Source organism: Pavona decussata, unplaced genomic scaffold (genome assembly GCF_977016875.1).
Source record: "Pavona decussata unplaced genomic scaffold, jaPavDecu1.1 SCAFFOLD_186, whole genome shotgun sequence".
NCBI classification, from domain to species: Eukaryota; Metazoa; Cnidaria; class Anthozoa; order Scleractinia; family Agariciidae; genus Pavona; species Pavona decussata.
Window position 1 is genome coordinate 1,737,063 of NW_028145595.1, and position 18,787 is coordinate 1,755,849.

General features: G+C 38.5%; 1 protein-coding gene and 1 long non-coding RNA gene across 3 annotated transcripts in view; one reads left to right on the forward strand and one right to left on the reverse strand.

The window, feature by feature from the left end:
• LOC146462638 (uncharacterized) overlaps positions 1-18,787 on the forward strand; it is a 243,281-nt gene that overhangs the window by 124,193 nt on the left and 100,301 nt on the right. The gene's annotated exons all lie outside the window — the stretch shown is intronic.
• Positions 1-18,787, reverse strand: part of LOC146462642 (phosphatidylinositol phosphatase PTPRQ-like) — a 60,232-nt gene that overhangs the window by 6,745 nt on the left and 34,700 nt on the right. Inside the window, exons 16-20 of one of the 2 annotated variants that reach the window (XM_085085421.1) lie at positions 17,803-18,099; positions 8,709-9,017; positions 7,340-7,642; positions 4,918-5,211; positions 4,025-4,127 (exon numbers count right to left, since the gene is read on the reverse strand). In XM_085085421.1, coding sequence (XP_084941547.1) covers positions 4,025-4,127; positions 4,918-5,211; positions 7,340-7,642; positions 8,709-9,017; positions 17,803-18,099 — 1,306 coding nt within the window. The remainder of the gene's footprint in view (positions 1-4,024; positions 4,128-4,917; positions 5,212-7,339; positions 7,643-8,708; positions 9,018-17,802; positions 18,100-18,787) is intronic. The other variant, XM_085085420.1, reaches the window with a different exon arrangement.

The following is an 18,787-nucleotide window of genomic DNA, read 5'->3' on the forward strand; positions in this document are numbered from 1 at the left end:
GGAGAGGGGGGTTGGCTTTGTTTAAAAACAACTGCATTGAAAATAAAATGTTTGCAGTTGGTGGAACCCCAAACAGGAGATTGAAAGGGGGAAATAGACCCCCCACATTTGTGCGAGAGTAAGAATTTATGGACGCCAAACATCAGACACTTTTATCAAGTTAGTGAATGCCATGAGCAAGCGGTTGACGGTACAATTTTTGTAGGGCGAGTTTGAGATAGGGTAAAAGAGAAACAACAAAATTAAAAAGCCATTCAAAATATTAGAAGGAAATAGTTCAATTTTTATTAACCGATTGAATAATGAAGAAATGCCGTAAATAGCCTAATTTAAGTTTTTTTATTATTGTTATTTTTTCTTGGTTCTTGTTGACTTTGTTTTCAGGGTGTTTTTTCTCTTTCTTAGTTATATGGAGCTGTCAATTTAGACCCAGGGCCTGTTACTTCCCTCTGTCATACCCCTCCTTCTTTTGTACTTGTTTTGCATTTGTTGTTGTTTTTTTTCTGTATATTTTGTTAGCTTCTGTGGCAATTCAATAAAATTAAGCAAAACTAAATAAAAGAAGAATGACTTTGGCAATTACAAGAGACTCGAAACAGTAGATGCAACACAGTAAATAGCCAAACATAAAAAGATCCCATACGATTGATAACATCTACAGTATATTTTATTGAATGAGGGATGGTAAACAGGGAGCATGTGGAGAAAGCTGCAATCAGTTGGGAGGCGGAAATAATGAGGTTGATGTGAATATTGGCTATGAGATGAATGTGTTAGCTGTCTTAGCTGTTTCTAAGTAGCTTTTGTGGATAAGTACTGCAGGATATATCCTTGCAAAATCCCATCAAGGATTGCGCATCATGATGTAGTGATTGTTAGAAATTTGGCATTAGCTTATCACATCCACAGTTGTAGCATGGGTTGTTCCTTGTGCATTGAGTTTCAAACATTTGATAAAAAATAATGAAGCGCCAATAGTTGTCTGGACATGTAAGATTGATAACAATTGCTGAACACTTATACTAATATCAGTTAATATAATATGGTTTTCTTTAGTGTTGCCTTAAATAATGAGGAACAGGAAATCCGTTCAAAAACTCTGGGTCAAGAGGAACATATAATAATTGATGGGATTTAGAATTTTTAAATTAATTATTCTTGATTTTTGAACAATCTGCAGTTTTATGAAGTCTAATTTTAGGGGTATAGAATGGTCCTTGAAAAATAATGGATCTCGGCAAATTTTCGGCGAGTCTCGAAATCTCGGCGTCTTAAACTGGATTCTCGGAATCTCGAGCTCGTAAAAAATAAAGCGGGTCTCGGAATCTCGCATTTTGAAATTTAAATCTCGGAGTCTTGCAAAGCAAGCGAAAGTTAAGTCTGAATAGGCCTTATCACGGTTTTCGACGCCATTTTGTCGAGTACACTCTGCTTTTTTTTTTTTATAAGAACGTCTAATTTTGGAGCTGAGGCTGAACGTTCTTACATTTTATTGCGATTTGAGGCTGAAAACGTTCTTAAGATGTTCTTAAATTACATGGTATACACTACATGTATTTCAGTAAATCAATGAGGACGTGACCAGGAAACCTATCAAAGTACATTGCCTGTAGAGATATGGTGTCAAGAACTGCTGATTGTGACAAACCGAGATGTGTGTCACCATTGTTAATGTTCAGTACAAAACATGCCCTTAAGTATTTTGGTTAATTTCCATTTGTTACCTTGATTTTATATACAGATTAGCAAAATAAAAACATTCTTAATCGAATTTCAGCCTGGGGAATGTTCTTAATACGTTCTTAAAATTTTGGTGAATCTCAGCCTCGACGTTCTTATAAAAAAAGGTTCTTATAAAAAAAACAGAGTGTAGGCAAACAGGCTTGAAATAACAGTGTTTGTATGGAAATTCGATGTCAAATAATTTTCACATTACATCGCTTCTGAAAAATTCATCAATTGGAAACTTTTGGCACTAGGAAAAGGATTTAAAGAAAAAAATTGGAGGGATGTAGCTGTGCCAGAAAGCGTCCAGTCATGTGTTGAACTTTCCATACCGATTTCCTTGTATTTTTTTCCCGCGAACTTTTTTTAGTAGCAGTTCACGGCTGGTTCGCTATACAGACAAATGTATGGAAAGTTCAAAACACGACTGGACGCTTTCTGGCACAGCTACATCCCTCCAATTTTTTCTTAAAATCGTTTTCCTAGTGCTAAAAAGTTGCAATTCATGAATTTTTCAGAAGCGATGTTTTATGAAAATTATTTGACAGCGGATTTCCATACAAACACTGTTATTTCAAGCCTGTTTGCCTACTCGTCAAAATGGCGTCGAAAACCGTGATAAGGCCTATTAACCGTCCTAAAACAACAAAGAATAATCTTGAAAAACTGCTCAACTGCACAATCGCTTCTGCAGCTTCTGTGAAACATGTAGGCTTGAATAAATTCTGCTCGTAAATTGCCATATTATGCTTTCCGGCAGTGTTAGTAAAAAACACTTTCTGCGTTTTTTGCGTTCACAGCCTCTCGCGCTCTTGATAGTTTCTAGTTTTAGTCTCGAGCTCGGATTTGAAAAACATAGTTAAGTCTCGATCTCGAAGTTTAAATAAAGGTCTCGGCGGGTCTCGGATTTGACCATTCTATACCCCTAATTGTCTGACAAGTGTGTAAAGTTTTAATAATAAGGGAAATAATGCGAATTTGGGGCTTAAACTTATTACTGTTTTGAATCGGGGTTTGGATTATCTTCATAAATCTGAATAACAAGAACAGGAATCAAGTCTAAATTTATAGGTGAAATGTCTAAATGTAAATAGGTGAAATTTCAACAAATTGTAACTACAACTAGCAGGAGAGTGGTTTGAAAGTCTGGCCGGCCTAGATTAGCACTCACTACCTGCGGGCCAGTTCACTACCTTGTTCTTCTTGCATGATTGGATTTTTGAATCTGAACTTGAATTTCAGAGCAAGAGGTAGATATTTATAACATTTTAGCAAATATTAGAGGTACATGCTGTGCGAACTCAGTTCCCAAATCTGGCCTGGAGATGTCTGTTGTGGGGACTCAGATTCTCAGCTAAAAAAGATACTGACGGCTTACTCGCTGATAACTCACAACAAGCTCGGGGCAGGGATTCGAAAAAGGTGAGTAATGCATGGTATCAACCATTTCAACCAAATGAAAAATAGAAATTGAAACTTTTTCGCGGATACATCATAAAGCCGCAAACTGAATTTAATAAAAGTCATGCGTATACAATCGTGTATTTTATTCTGTATACTTGTATACATATTTATTAATTTATTTAGTGCTATATTTATTTAAACGCATAGTAAAACGCAAACTGGAGTACCTCATTTAAAAGCACTGCCCGCGTCGGACGGCCGCGCTTGTCAAGGTTTTTCGCTCTGCTTCTTTTTAACGCAGAGAGGTGTTATTCACTAAGTGAAGCTAAGTGGCTGTGTGGAAAGTTCCAGAATGCTGGGGAAAAGTATCTAGTGGTTTTCCCGTTTGCTTAAGGTTGGAGAAATGGGCCATTTTTGACAACTCTGGAGCGGCTGGAGCGGTGATAAACAACAAATTCGATAGTATTGTCATTTAGTCCGCAATGAAGTGTCACTTGCTGATGACGTATGATAACCAGTTTTGACTGCCGCGCGGACTGCGGGCTCAATCCCCGTATGGCAGGCACACCTTACTAAATATTACACACTACACATTCAAAATGCGCTTGGTTACAAGGAGGCCTGAATTTGAAGCCGGGGACTTAATAAGGTCCAGGCTCCCCCTAGCTTAAAATATGACAAAAACAGATTGACAAAAGGCAAAACTTACGATACGAGCTAAGTCTGTATTAATTTCTGCTTTAAAGCTGCAGAGCGCCTTGTTCAGACCAACATGGCTTAAAGATCAAATGGCCAATATTGATAAGGAAAAGATCTTTCTCTAACACCACGGCTCCAAAAATATATCTTTGTTCACAAACTGATATAAGGTTAAGAACCACATTACATAACTAACCTGACTTTTTTACCACTGCTTAAAGTTTCCTTGTTGTTAATCGGGATTGTTACTTCTGATGTGCCAACGCTGTCTTTAGGAGGTGGAGCAACCGTAGGTACAGCTGAAACAAACAGTATGTAAAACAAATAAGTACTCTCAAAACAGACGCTGATGTCTATTACTCCCTAATAGTCAACGAGCGCATGTGCTTTTTTTTTATGTAGACATAAATTTAAGAGTTTTTTTTCCAAAAAGAAATGTCTCCTTTCTCTGTATGCTAAAACAGTCAAACGAGGACTAACATTTACTAAGGACGTACCGCACTCAATGATCGATTATCAGCCTTCAACATTCCCAGTGACCAACTATTGGTAAAACTCGAAAGCTGATTGGAAACACAAATGCATGCTCATTTTCCAAAGACTACTTGAGAGCGCGTACCAGGAAAATTGCCGAAGTTACAAACCAAACTGGCTTGAAATAAACCATTCTTACGAATTCCTGTGTTGAATACATCGGCAACAGTTGGATGGGCAAAAAGAGGTTTAGTTTAATTTGATTGGCTCGTTCCGAGCATGCGCCTTCAAGTTGTACAGTCCTCTCTCTTTTCCCGCCACACCCCATTTTCGTCCCAAGAGTCCTCGCGGATTTTTATATTGTTGTTCAACCGCTGTCTTTCTCGATTTTTATCGACTTCGCGTGACAGTTGGTAAGGGATGAACTATCAACCTACAGAAGCTTCGAACTCGTCATCTACTCGCTCGTTAAATAGTCAATGGCGACTTAGGCAATTAGATTCACTGATTTCTACTTGGCCACATAAAGTGCCATTCATCGTGTCTACTAAAGTGAGAAGGTCTTTCAATGTTTAAATATAACGACTATTGGATGGCTTTCAATATTTTACTCACGGTCTGTTTGTGCCGGCACAGGGGGTGTACTCAATGGACCACTGCCCTTTGAAGTTGCAGCTCGAATCTGAAATAAATATTCAGCCTTCTGTCTGAGCCCATTAATAATTGCGCTTGAAGCAGGTGCTTCGACGTCAGTTGTTTTATTGCTCTCCCTCTCCACGTCCTTGTAGAGTATGGTGTATTGAATAATAATGCCATGTCTGAACTTCTCAGGGACTGGTTCCCATTTTACTAGGACGCTAGTGCTGTTAAGCACCTCCACATCCATATTTTCCGGGGACACGAAAGGTACTGGAAAAAAAAAGTAAAAGAAAACAATCGTCAAAAATCGGACCATCTGAACATAACCGACGAAACATCGAGATCATATTTTGGCACAAGTAAGACCGATACGAAGAACCTGTTACCCAGCAGCAACAATGCATTTGACAATTTGTGTTTGACATACACTTTGTGCAAATGCCTATTACAAACAAAATAAGTAAGTTGAAGCAAAAATCGCAACGGACAACGGAAAATGGAAAAACACGAGGGAGATGAAAGCTTACCAATGTTCTTTCTCAGGGAGCTGATAATACTTTAAAATGATTTAAAATACTGACATGAAGTAAACGAGACAAAACAGTATAAAGCGCAAAATATAGGAAGATGAAACGTACCTGAAAAAAATCAAACACAAATCAAAGGCGGTTGTAAAAGCCTCACTCGGTAACAAACAAACAAAAAAAACCAAGAAAGCGTATAAATCGGAATGTCCTGGAAGGGGGGTGGGGGGGGGGGGTACGATCTAAATGAAAAGTAATTCAATAAGAGTCAGAGTCAATGAATCAGCCAATCGGTCATTGCCCATCAAGATCACTTAACAGCTCCCTCTAATAACCCAAATTTGGAATCGGCCTTACAAACGTCGAGTTCCCCATCTTGACTTATGCTACACGGTCCCTGTAGGTCAGCTGCGATTCAAAATAAACCTGCGGAGGGCCTCAATGAAAGCATCAGTTTCTGACGAACTAGCAACTGAGCCAATGCGTACGCGGCAATGGTTCTGGAATGAATTACACCGCTTGAACTGCTAAATTACAAAGCTCTTGAGGAAGGACCTTGATTGGAAAAACAAACGGTCCCAGAAAACCAAGCTGATCATTAAGGGAACTAGCCGAAGACAATGTACCAGGCTTGGTCGGGGGTTTTGTTAGCGGGCACTACTTCAGTATAGCCCAAGAGCTCGACCGACAGGCAATCGCTTAAGGTCCAGATTTATAGCAGGGCTTGCTCGCTAGTCTTGAGGAAGTACAGTAAAGAAGTTTCCGACTATAGCTGGTAAATTTCGTAAGGTGAAAACCCCCTTCTTTCATTGACTCAGTCAACTGGTCAGCGAGCTTGATCTTCATTGTCACTTGCCGTCTGGGTAAGTATTTTGTTGGCGCAGCGAGGACATCAATATTACACTGTTCAATGTCATAACTTGGGTATTGTCTCTTCAACTCCCATCGCAGCTGGCTGTGCTTAGATGTCTTCTCCTCACTCTTCTTTCCGCGATTCTCCACCCACGGAAAACTCATCTCTATTGTGCAGACTTGCTTTCCTTTATGGTCCACAAACTGCGGGTCAACTCTGTTGGCCTTGACACAGGCATGTTCAGCGTACACCGGCACATCCCAGTGGGCTTGGGTATCAGATGATTCGTCTACTGGTTAAGGAGTTACTGGCGAGTGTCATAGGGCGACAGAGTCCACCAACTTCAGCTCTTTACACATCTCAAAAGAACAATACCTTAAGCGCAGCGTTGTGTCGGTGCAAATAGTTTGATTGAGCTAGGGCGGAACATCCCGATAGTACATGTGTGTGTGTGTGTGTGTGGTTCTGTAGCTTTTCCGCACATCCTACACGTCACACCCCCTGGTTGTTTCCTGTCTTGTATGAAGTATACACCCTGGTCGGTGTGAGCTGTTCGTAGAGCTCCATCACAATAGGTGCAGCAGTCCACTCGCTCAGCCAAGAAAAGCGTCCGTCTTTGCACAGCTCTTTGTCCTGCCATCGAGAAGAGAACTTCCACTTTTCTGCCCTGATGTTCTCTTGTAACTTCTCCATCATAGCGTTCTTCAGGTGCTTCTTAACCTTTGTCCTTTCGATCAATACCTATGGGTCCTGGTGCGAGTTACACGCTGGATCAGGATTCTTTAGGGTTAGACTTATCCCTAGCTCCTCCTGCATATTTGTGTGCCTCAGTAACCAGCGATGATCATCATGATCATCACCATCATCATCATCATCATCATCATCATCATCATCATCATCATCATCATCATCATCATCATCATCATCATTACTATAACTATTATTATTAAAAACTAGAAATGGAAACTACAAGCAGTCCTACATCTGAATACATTTACCGGAATTGCTTGTATCTACTTACTGTCTTCATCTGTTTGAACAACCCGAACTGGAGAACGTGGTCCACCGCCTTTAATTGTAGAAGCCAACACCTGAATGCTGTAATAGGTGTACTCGACAAGACCTGACAACGTTTCTTCACGTCTGGAAGAAGGTACTCGTGTTTCGTTTGTTTCCTGTTGGCCTTTCTCTGTCTCCCAGTAGAAGACGGTGTAGCTTACGATCTCACCGTGCTGCTTGTCAATTGGTACTATATCCCACTGGACTAAAACTGAAGTTGAACTGATTTTCTTTCCTGACACATTGTCTGGAGGAGCACCGGGTTCTGAACAAAGAAACAGAAGACACACGACATTAGCAATGACCAGTGATACAAGTTTTCGCCATGGACATAGAAAGACAGATACGCTGTCTATGTTTGATTGTCCGTTCAAAAGTTTAGCCACAAGTGTTAGCACAACAAAATATCAATAGTAATATCACTACTGCCACCACCACTACCACTGTAGCCGTTTTACATGGTTTAATTACTGCTACTGATACTACTACATTCATGTACACAGTTCTTGTCTTGTGCACATTTAGTAAATAAACCCCTTCAAGCGGCTGGTATATCAGAGGATACTTCCCGAGGCTCATGTATTGTACAAAACAGGAACAGTTGGCCGAGAAGCGAAGGTTTAAGAGCAACTGTGAAATTTTGAAGACAATCTTTCAGCCGAGGGCATTATTGTCAGATATAGCAGCAAGCCGAAAAGGGGTTCATATATTTTAGTTTATAGCCCTCCAATTAACTTCTGAAACGTGCACGTTTTACCATTGAAAAATATACACAGAACATTCAGTGATGGTTAAAGCGTGGTTGCCGGCAAACCAATCCAAGCTGACTAGCTAACTCGATTCTATTATACTGTGATAAGATTAGAGTAGTCAAGACCTCAGAATTTGAAGTTCTTACTTCATTTTGTCTTGTCCAAACAATCGGGTGACGGATATCAAATCAGACGACTGCCATCGGCTGTTATAACTAACTGTTTTGTCTTTTTCCACAGTAAAGTGCGCGCGTTTTATGTGGAGGGTTATAGACTAAATAATCCCTTTTCCAGCTCGCTTTATACCGGGGGATAATGCCTCGGCTTAAGGATTGTATTCGAATTAATTTCACTGTTGCTTTTGAACTGTTCAGTTTTCAGACGATGTCTCCAACTCGGGTAAGTATTATCCTCCATACAGTCTGTACCAAACGCCTGAAGGGGTGTATTAAAAAAAAATAACCGCTGTCCGACTTTAGACCACATGATGTGCTTCATTCAATAAGACCGCGTGGAAATTAACCAGTGGGTCATAATTTCTACTACCCAGATAGGTCTGTTTGAAAAAAGTTTACTTACGTGCTTGGTTTGTTAAAACAGTTATAGGGTCACTGTAATCACCAGGTCCCTTGATGGTAGACGCCAAAACACTGATATTGTACCTCTGATTCTTTATCAGACCAGTCAGGTTAGCCTCCATCACAGGAGTGTAAACTGTTGTAGTATTAATAGGTGCTTTCCCGCTTATTCCACCTACTGCTTGATACTTGACCGTGTAGCTTACTATGATACCGTTTTTGTCTGCAGCAGGAACCTCATCCCACGTAACCAGGATGCTTGTGGCAGTGGTGTCAACTGGTCTCAAATTTAGAGGAGAAGCACTCGGCCCTGAGGAAAGAATTAGGCAGTCAAAAGTGTCAGTAAATTTATCACGAACTTAAATTCCGTTAACCATTGATAGTTGACAACAGTAGGTTAAAGTATATACGAAACCAGTGGAGAGTATTTTTTTTTGGGCGCGCACTGAATGGCCCTACGAACTCCGGATAGTATGTTACACGCGCTCTGATTGGCCCCTTCAAACTACCGATAGTATGTTACACGCGCTCTGATTGGCTCTATGAACTCTGGATAGTATTTGCCATTCACGTTCTGGCATTTTCCCGGATTGCGTGGCAGGTGGACAAATTAATGGCCCTCGAAACATCACTGTTAACTGAAATGCAATCGAACGTTTGCATTTTTTTTTTCGGATTGGATAACACTTGTGCCGACAGATTCACTTTTTCAACAACATTTTAACTGTCCTTGTGCTGCTTCTATTTGCTGACCAACAGAAGGTTTTTCACTAGCACCAAAAGGTTTCATTTACCAAAATACCCAGGCAAAACAAACACAAAATATAGTGGCATAGATGTATTTGGCAATTATCTCGCAAGCCGACAAATAAGCTCATCATAGTAGCACAATCCCTGCAGACAGTTAAGCTCAGAAATGATCAATGCAGATATGTTTTTGCACAAAACTGGCACATTTTATGAGCAATTAAACGGTGAAAGATGTTCTTTACCTTCAAATGATTTGGCTCAGTCCCATCAGTTCCAAACTTGTGTAGAACTTACAAATAAAATGTTTCGTACAGATAAGAAACGCTATGATTCTATTCTATCCGGCCGCGGAGTCAAATTGGCCTTACAACACTCAGAATGGTATTTTGCTTCAATTTTGCTTCAATTATGTGCCAAGTTTTTCTACCCAATACGCTATAGCCTTTTAAAAGTACAATCTGAAAAGATCAGAAAAAATTATTGTTTAAGGTTAATCCTATAGTTTAATGACACAGCGTCGCCTGGTTATTTCAGTTGCCCAAATTCAAACGTTAAAAACTAAATTAAGAAACCGGGATTCAATAGATACCAGTGGCGCACGTTACGTCATTTTAAGTAACCATAGGGAACCACCTTAAATTAACAGTAGGCCTGCACCTTTAACTCAGAAGCTCTATTTTCACCGCACCTTGACCGCACCTTGGTAACGTGCAACTGCATTGTTTTTTATGACTAAGAGTATTGTTCTGTTGTTAGTTCTTTTGTTCTCTTGACCAATAATGTAGGACCTGGCAAACGGTGCAGCTAGCACTAAGTCAAGAGCCTTTTTTACCCAAGTAAACCCTGACAAATTGCAACCAACCAATAAACAAAATATTTCCCAGCTGGAAAAATTAACTAAGAAGCTAAACCACAGAAATCTACTTACTATCCTGGTCAGTTCTAACAACAAGAATAGGACTACTGTGCGGTCCATTTCCTTTCACTGTAGATGCAAACACCGTGATATTGTAGTTCACATATTCCTTTAGTCCGTTTATGATCTTTGGACGATCATTGGGCCCAGCAAAAACATTTCCATTGTGATTCTCTGTTTGTGTCTGGTAGGTAATGGTGTAACCTGTGATGATACCATTCTGCTGATCCGCTGGAACTTCATCCCACCAGACTAAGAGGCTGGTTGAGCTGGTCTTAAGTCCTCTTACATTTTGTGGAGCACCACCAGGTTCTAAATATTGAAATGAAAAGTTTGAGCCGGTTATTAAGGAAGATAATCCCTCCAGTAAGTTGAGTTAATTCTGTGACTTTTTGTGACTGACAACCTGTGTTTTGTCTATGTTTCCATAAATTATGAGCAAGCAAACTTTGTATAGCACATTTGTGGTACTTACGTTTTGGTGTGTTTTGTAGAGAAATATCACTTTTATACATCTTTATCAACCGTCCACACGAAGAAGCCTTTAAACATGCAATCACGTGCGATAATCTTGCGTATAAAAATCGCTCTCTGAGGCTCTTCTTTACAAAGTGCAATTTTAGTTGCAATGTAACATGTCACATAAGGACTATTTTTCAGACAGATGTCAAGATTTGTTAAAAGAGGGACTCTTTCTATCCCACACCGTAATAATTTTTTGTGAAAGTCCGATCTGAAAACGTCAGGAAAAGCATAATTCAATAACGGCACGTCACCTACTTATTTCAGTAGCTCTAACTGAGCTGCTGGAAAGAACAAAAATACAAGAAACCGGCAAACGAAAGATACCACTGACGTGCGCTACGTCATTACTGAGTAACCATATGGAGCTACCTTAAATTAAGCAGTAGGCCTACAGTAAGCTTTAACTGCAACCTCATACTGTAACCTGCATCTGCATTCTTTGTTTCCGGCTAGGAGCATTTTTTTCTTGTCCGTTGTTTTTTGTTCTCTCAAACAATAATGAAGGACAGTGAAAATGGTGGAGCTAGTCCATAATTAGTAGTAAAGTGAATCAACTAATTAAAATAAGATTTCCCTCTGAAAAAACTAACCAAGGAGCTTAAACGCAGAAATTAACTTACTATCCTGGTCTGTTCTAACAACGAGAACAGGACTACTGTGTGGTCCATCTCCTTTCACAGTAGATGCAAACACTGTGATACTGTAGTTCACATACTCCTTTAGTCCCGTTATGCTCTTTTCACGATCATTGGGCCCAACTGAAACATTTCCATTGTGATTCTCCGTTTGTGACTTGTAGGTAATGGTGTAACCTGTGATTACACCATTTTGTTGATCCTCTGGCACTTCATCCCACGAGGCTAAGATGCTGGTTGAGCTGGTGTTATATCCTCTCACATTTTGTGGAGCACCATCCGGTTCTGAAATAGAAATGAAGCGTTTGAGTTATTGGGGATGATGATGGATGCCTTCAATAAATTGAGTTAACTCTATGGTCTTTTTTGACTGACAACATTTGTTTTTGTTTATGTTTCCATAAAGATATCAGCTGCTTCAAATTTTGTATAGCACCTGCTTGGTACTTACGTTTTGGAGGATGTGTAGAGAAATATCACTTTTTTACATGATTATTTAACTTAATAATAATAATAATAATAATAATAATAATAATAATAATAATTTTTAATTGAAAATAATATAATCTTTATTAAAAATGACCAACGCTTTTAAAACACAACCCTATACACTCCTAAAAATTATGTACATTTTCAGCAAATATATAATTCTCGTTTTCAAATTCTTGTGGTATAAGGACATGTTCAACGTGAACCTTTAAAATATTTATAAAAAGAAAAAATGTATATGAATTCAATCTGCGTTGAAAAACAACGGAAATATTTGCTTCTGAAAGATATCAAACATTAAAATGTGAAAATTCCAAAACCCCTATTAATCCTAAATCCTACTTAAATTCTGGCTTGCGCACTTTCTGATCTACTCTTCTCTTTCTCCTGGTTCCTCTGAGACACAGCAAGGCTGATCGTAGAATGGCAAAGGATACCTTCACCCTTATCCAAAAAATGGTTGTAGCGTAGTCATCTCCTTTCTTTAACGCAAGTAGCTCTGCAAGGCAGCTATAATAATAATAATAATAATAATAATAATAATAATAATAATAATAATAATGATAATGATAATGATAATGATAATGATAATGATAATGATAATGATGATGTTCCTCCGTCATTTCCTTACTGTCATTTCCTTACTTTTCGTCATTTCCTTACAAGAAAATTGTCATTTCCTTACAGTAAGGAAATGACAGTGTCATTTCCTTACAAGAAAATTGTCATTTCCTTACAGTAAGGAAATGACAATGTCATTTCCTTACAAAAAAGTGTCATTTCCTTACCTCAATTTTGTCATTTCCTTACATGTAAGGAAATGACAGTTTCATTTCCTTACCACAAATTGCATTCTCCTTACATTGTCATTTCCTTACAGGAACATTTTTTCTTTTTGATGGGGAATCATTAATAAAGACACTAGTAGCAAAGACCTACCTGTTTGCAGTAACTTCTGACAAACATTATCTTCATTCAGTGCTTTTTGTCAAAATTATGGCCCGTTTCAAATCAACGATTGGTCAGCCTTCATCCAGTTAGATGCCTTTATTTACAATAGGTTTTCTCGTTCAGTTTTTGGCAAAAGTAAGAGCTGATATCATTATAGGCCCTGGCAATAAATATAGACTAATAGTAAAATACGTTGGATGTGATTATATCAGGGACACCCAACGGATCGTTTCGGTAAATTATCTGTTCGAAAGGCCCTTAATCCCCTACAATTTTCTGTAGGGAATTTTCACCTCGAACGTTCGTGATATAGGAAATTTAAGGCCTTATAAGTGTTTTCGGATTGATAAAAATGTCGTTTCGGATACCGAAAAAAAGGCCAGCTGAGATTTTCGGAAAGGAAATAAGACCTAAGGTTTTCGGAAAATGAACAAAAATGCCCTAGTAATTTCGAAAAGAATCAAGTTCCCCTAGAATGACCGAACAGATAAAAATATTATAGCGCGGCCTGAAATGAACTTACAGAGCTTTAAAGGTACTCCAGACAGCCTAAAATAGCGTTTCAAAGGATCTGAGAGAAAACTGTCGTTGGGTGCCCCTGATTATATTTTACACAATACAACTAAATAATAATTGCAAAGCTGTGCTTAAATGAAATCAACAAATTATGATAGTTAAATGGTTTTTTCCGCGCATTCAATTAATTGTTATAAAGGGCAATCTGAGGTGGATACTTTTCCTTGTCCTCCAAGAGAATGACATAATTTAGTAAAGCCAAGATAAGCCAATGAAACGTAATGCAAGCACGCTACTGGGGGCATTGCATATTGGCACTGTCGCAGTTGGAACCGAACACTCGGGCAGTTGAAAACCTTGCAATATTGGATACGCAAGTGTCTATACCCCAGTTCTCAGTGAAGGGTTTTGTTTTACTGAAACTGATAATAATAAATTTGGTAAAAAAGAGAAAGGCAGAGAGGTTGCAACTGATGTCACTGCGCTCACCAAGAAAAGAAAGAAAAAGAGCGACAAAGACGGCAATGTTGGTACGGAAACAGAATCTACCAACTGTTCTGAGAATTAGGAATCTAAGTCAAAGAGTTCCGAAGACGACCCTGAATACGACCCTGCTCAGGAAAAGTTTTTCGAAAAGGATCAAATAGACGTAGACGACATGCCCACATTCGGTTCAGATTCTGAGGGTGTTGAGGAAGAAGCAGCAAGCCGTAAAAGCGATGCTAAATGGGAGGACTAGCTATTACCAACAAGCCGAAATGCACCACAGTCTTCGAGGGAAATCCCTTGGCCAGTTCTATAGGTTCCAGCGTCATATTGCGGGTGGGGACACACCTGTCGCACAAGTACTTAACAACACGAGGCACGTCCATATTATACTCCAAAAGTTGGACTCACATGGAACAGGTTTGGATTGTCTAGCGCGGGACAAGTCCTTCGACACTTGGGACAAGTGGATCAGTCCAAGACTAAGAAAAAAAACCCTCAAAGGAACCACCATCAGGCTCTAATTCCGTTCCTTGGAGAGCTTTTCTAAGTGGGTCGAGGAATATAAGAATCCAATCGAAGACGAAGACGAGCAAAAAGATAGCAAACTGACAAAGAATGGGCTACTTTTTTGTCGCTGGTCCCTTGGGAGGCCTAAAACATGTCTCAGAGGACGTTTTCGGACACACTGATTCCATTGGAAGCTTTTAAAAGAATATTTTTCTTGCGTCCGAAAATCAACATTTTTCCAAAGGTTAGGACCAGGGTTTTTGGTCAAATATTACCAAATTTTAAGTCGGCATTTCTCATTTGTTTATGTTCCTAGGGATCTCGGTATATCATAAAGCTCCCCTGGGAATCTTTTTTAAGTGCAAATAACGCCCTGAAAAATACTTTTCTGTTTAACTCTCATCCTGACTTTATCTATTGAGGGCTATTTCTTTGTCCCTGGTTCCTAAAAAGTGTGTCAGGGGACGTTTTCGGGCACACTGATTCGATTGGAAGCCTTTAAAAGAATATTTGTATTGAGTCCAAAAATCGACTTTTTCCATGGGGTAGTTTCAGGGGTTTTTGGTCAAAAATTAGTCAGTTTTTAAGTTTGATCGTTTCTGTGATGTTTGAACTTTGTTAAAATAAAGAAGCATCTTTTTTTGCAAAGGTATTCTGACCCGTTGAATAGATGTCAGTTTTATTTAGATTTCATGTCTCCATCTTTAGGTCTTAGGGATTTTTTTATGTTTGCACCTTTAAGTGTACACCATTGTTCTCGTTAAATTTCATTTTGTTAAAACACATAGGGGTGAGCCCCAGTACTCAATACTGGCATCCTACTGTGGCTTCTATTCTAGGCACCTGTTAACCCTTTCTAGGCCGGGGGGGGGGGGGGGGGATTCTGCCCGCTTTGACCTTGAACCTTTATAACCTTTTTAACTTTTTTAATATGCAAGCAAACACCACCAAACTTAGGAACTATTTTGCAAACTTGCCTGGGAACAAATCAGTATGGTCGGTAAATGATCTTGACATTTGACGTTGCCATGGTAACCAAATTTTCACATTTTTTACAAAATTCTAGCTCCGCAATTGCTTGGAAGGATTATTTTTCAGAGAAGCATAGTAATTACGTTTACATCATTCCAGTAAACATAAAAAAACAGGACTTTTCAAAAAAAGTAAAACCTTCCTGTCCGTGATATTCTGAAAACTGTCATTTCCTTACCTAAATTGAGACCAATTTCGTTTGTAAAAAGATCAGAAATTAAAAAGAAGCCACGACATTGAAGCAAAGCTTGCGTCTCCTTCCGTGAATACTTATTATGGATGTCAACTCAAAGTTCTCTTTCACAGGGCAAAGATATCAACCAACACAGTAATTGTCATTTCCTTACAATTTTTACAGAAAGCACAGTTACCTTTCCCTCGTTGTGAAGCCATTCGTTTGTGACAAATGCTCCATTTCTTTGCATGGCCTTAAGTTGTGTATGTCTGGCTTTCAGCACCTACTATGGTGAATTTATATGATTTAAATCCAGCCCGGTGGAGGGATTTGTACTTTTGAGTTATTTTTGGTTGAAAATTGAACTCGCCTATAGTGCTTTGCAATGCGGGAGGATTGCACTAATGACAATTAAGTCTTATGTGTCAACGAATGTAGTATTAATAGGCAAGAACAAGTCTTACATTTATAGGTAGGTCCGAGTAGTTGAGTGCTTAATAAAAAAAAAGATACACGAATGTAAGGTTCCTCGAATTAAGAATAAAATTGTCATTTCCTTACCTTTAAAAACAAGAAAAAAATTGTCAAAAATTTGTAAAACGTGCGAAAGCGCTTATTTCTTAGCTGGCACTTTCATTCGTCCTAACCTTTCTAGAAAACAAGCGGGATTTGTTTATCATCCAATCTGCGGTTCATTTTGAAGAAGAAAACGATATTCTAGAAACTGTCATTTCCTTACCTATTGAACATTTCGTCTTAAAACTTTCATTACATCTATAATACTCGTGCCATTTACATGATAACCTCACGAAATGTAGCATACATTGATAGCTATTATGTCACAAAAGACCAGGCATTATCATCTATTTTTAGCCCTTCTAGAGCCATTTAACTCAAAAATGGCAATTCCGTCTTGAGGTTGACTTTGAAACCTGTACTAGACATTATACTTGCACTAGATTTTTTTTCCGTCAAAAGGTCGCTTTTCTGAAACATGGATGATAACGTGGGGAATACAAATGAAGCTGTGGGGAATGACTTTATCATCTGTTAGGCAAATTTGCAAAGTTCTAGCAATTTTTCTTCCTAGATTCCCCAATTTTCGTCATTTCCTTACCTTTTGGAAATTTCAATACGCCATTTCTCGGTGGCAGTAGAGGCAACATTGCTGTTCTTTTAGCACAGATAACATTGGCACCAGAAATTTGCTTTGTGAAAAAATTAGGGGTTTTCCATGTAAAATGCACATTTTACAAGCGATTTTATGATTATCATGAGAAAGGTAAGGACATGACTTTTCAGGAACATGATAATGATAATGATAATGATAATGATAATGATAATGATAATGATAATGATAATGATAATGATAATGATAATGATAATGATAATGATAATGATAATGATAATGATAATGATAATGATAATGATAATGATAATGATAATGATAATGATAATAATAATATTAATATTAACTTCCGCACGAAGAAGCCTTTTATCAATGACTTTTGATAATCTTGCAAATAAAAATCCATCTCTGAGGGTACTCTTCTTTACAAAGTGAAATTAGAGTAGCAATCTAACTATCACATACGAAGTATTTTTCAGACAGTTGTTGAGATTTGATAAAAGAGAAAATTTTTGTACCCCACACGCTATAGTTTTTTGAAAGTCCGATCTGACAACGTCTGGAAAAGCATAATTCAATAACGGCGCGTCTCCTGCTTATTTCAGTAACTCTAACTGAGACGGTGGAAAGAACAAAAATACAAGAAACCAGCAATCGATAGATACCACAGGCGCGCGCTACGTCATTACTGAGTAGCCGTTACATGGAACTACCTTAACTTAAGCAGTAGGCCAGCAGTAAGCTCTATTTTAACTGCACTCTTACTGACTGTAACCTGCATCTGCATTGTTTTTTAGGGCTAGGAGCATTGTTTTGTTGTCCGTTTTTTTTTTCTTTAACAATTATGTAGGACATTGCAAATGGTGCAGCTAGCCCTTTATTAATATCCTTTCATGAAGAAGTAAACTCAATCAACTAATTAAAATAATATTTCCTTCTAGAGAAACTAACCGAGGAACTTAACTAGAGAAATATACTTACTATTCTGGTCTGTTCTAACAAGAACAGGACTACTGCGAGGTCCATCTCCCTTCACAGTAGATGCAAACACCGTAATATTGTAGTTTGCGTACTCCTTTAGTCCCGTTATGTTCTTTTGATGATCATTGGGCCTAACTGAAACGCTTCCATTGTGATTCTCTGTTTGTGACTGGTATGTAATGGTGTAACCTGTGATGATACCATTCTGCTGATCCGCTGGCACTTCATCCCACGAGACTAAGATGCTGGTTGAGCTGGTGTTATATCCTCTCACATTTGGTGGAGCTCCATCAGGTCCTAATTTAAAATTAAATAGTTAAAGTTATTGAGCGTGATTATATTTCCAATAAATCAAATTCAATCCTAAGCCATTTTTTGATTGACAACCTGTGTTTTGTTTATATTTCCAGAAATGATCGAGCTCCCTCAGTCGTTGTATAGCATAACGCAGTTACTGACTGAGGTATGTTTTTCTACGACATTTACTAGTTGTCAAAAACTGTTTCCTTCGCAGAAATTTGATAAATGTCTTTCGATCATAATTCATGGTATTATAATAATTTAGCTCTTTGATTATACTGTCCTTTGTAAAGTGTAGGTTTTCTGCAGACATTTGAGCTTTAAAATGAGGCGGTGTATACTCAAGAGTGCTCTTTGACAATAAAACTGCCCTTTAAAATGAAAAAACTCTTTTATAATTTCGATACACAGCTTTTAATTTTCTCAGTGGTAACGCGAGTCAAATCCTTCCGCAGTTGAGCTTCCTGAAAGTACGGTTTTACAAATTCAAAAAACCATAATTTAAGGTGGCTTAGAAGGGTTTTAAATGACAACCGCCACCAGGGTTATTAGAACAGTGGTTTGCCTAGCGTAAGCTTTGAAAAATCGGCACGGCCCTCCGACAAGAAAACCGTGAGCAAACGCGGCTTTTTAACTGTACAAATTTTTCTTGCGTAAAAGTATGTGAATGTTCCATCATTTTTAA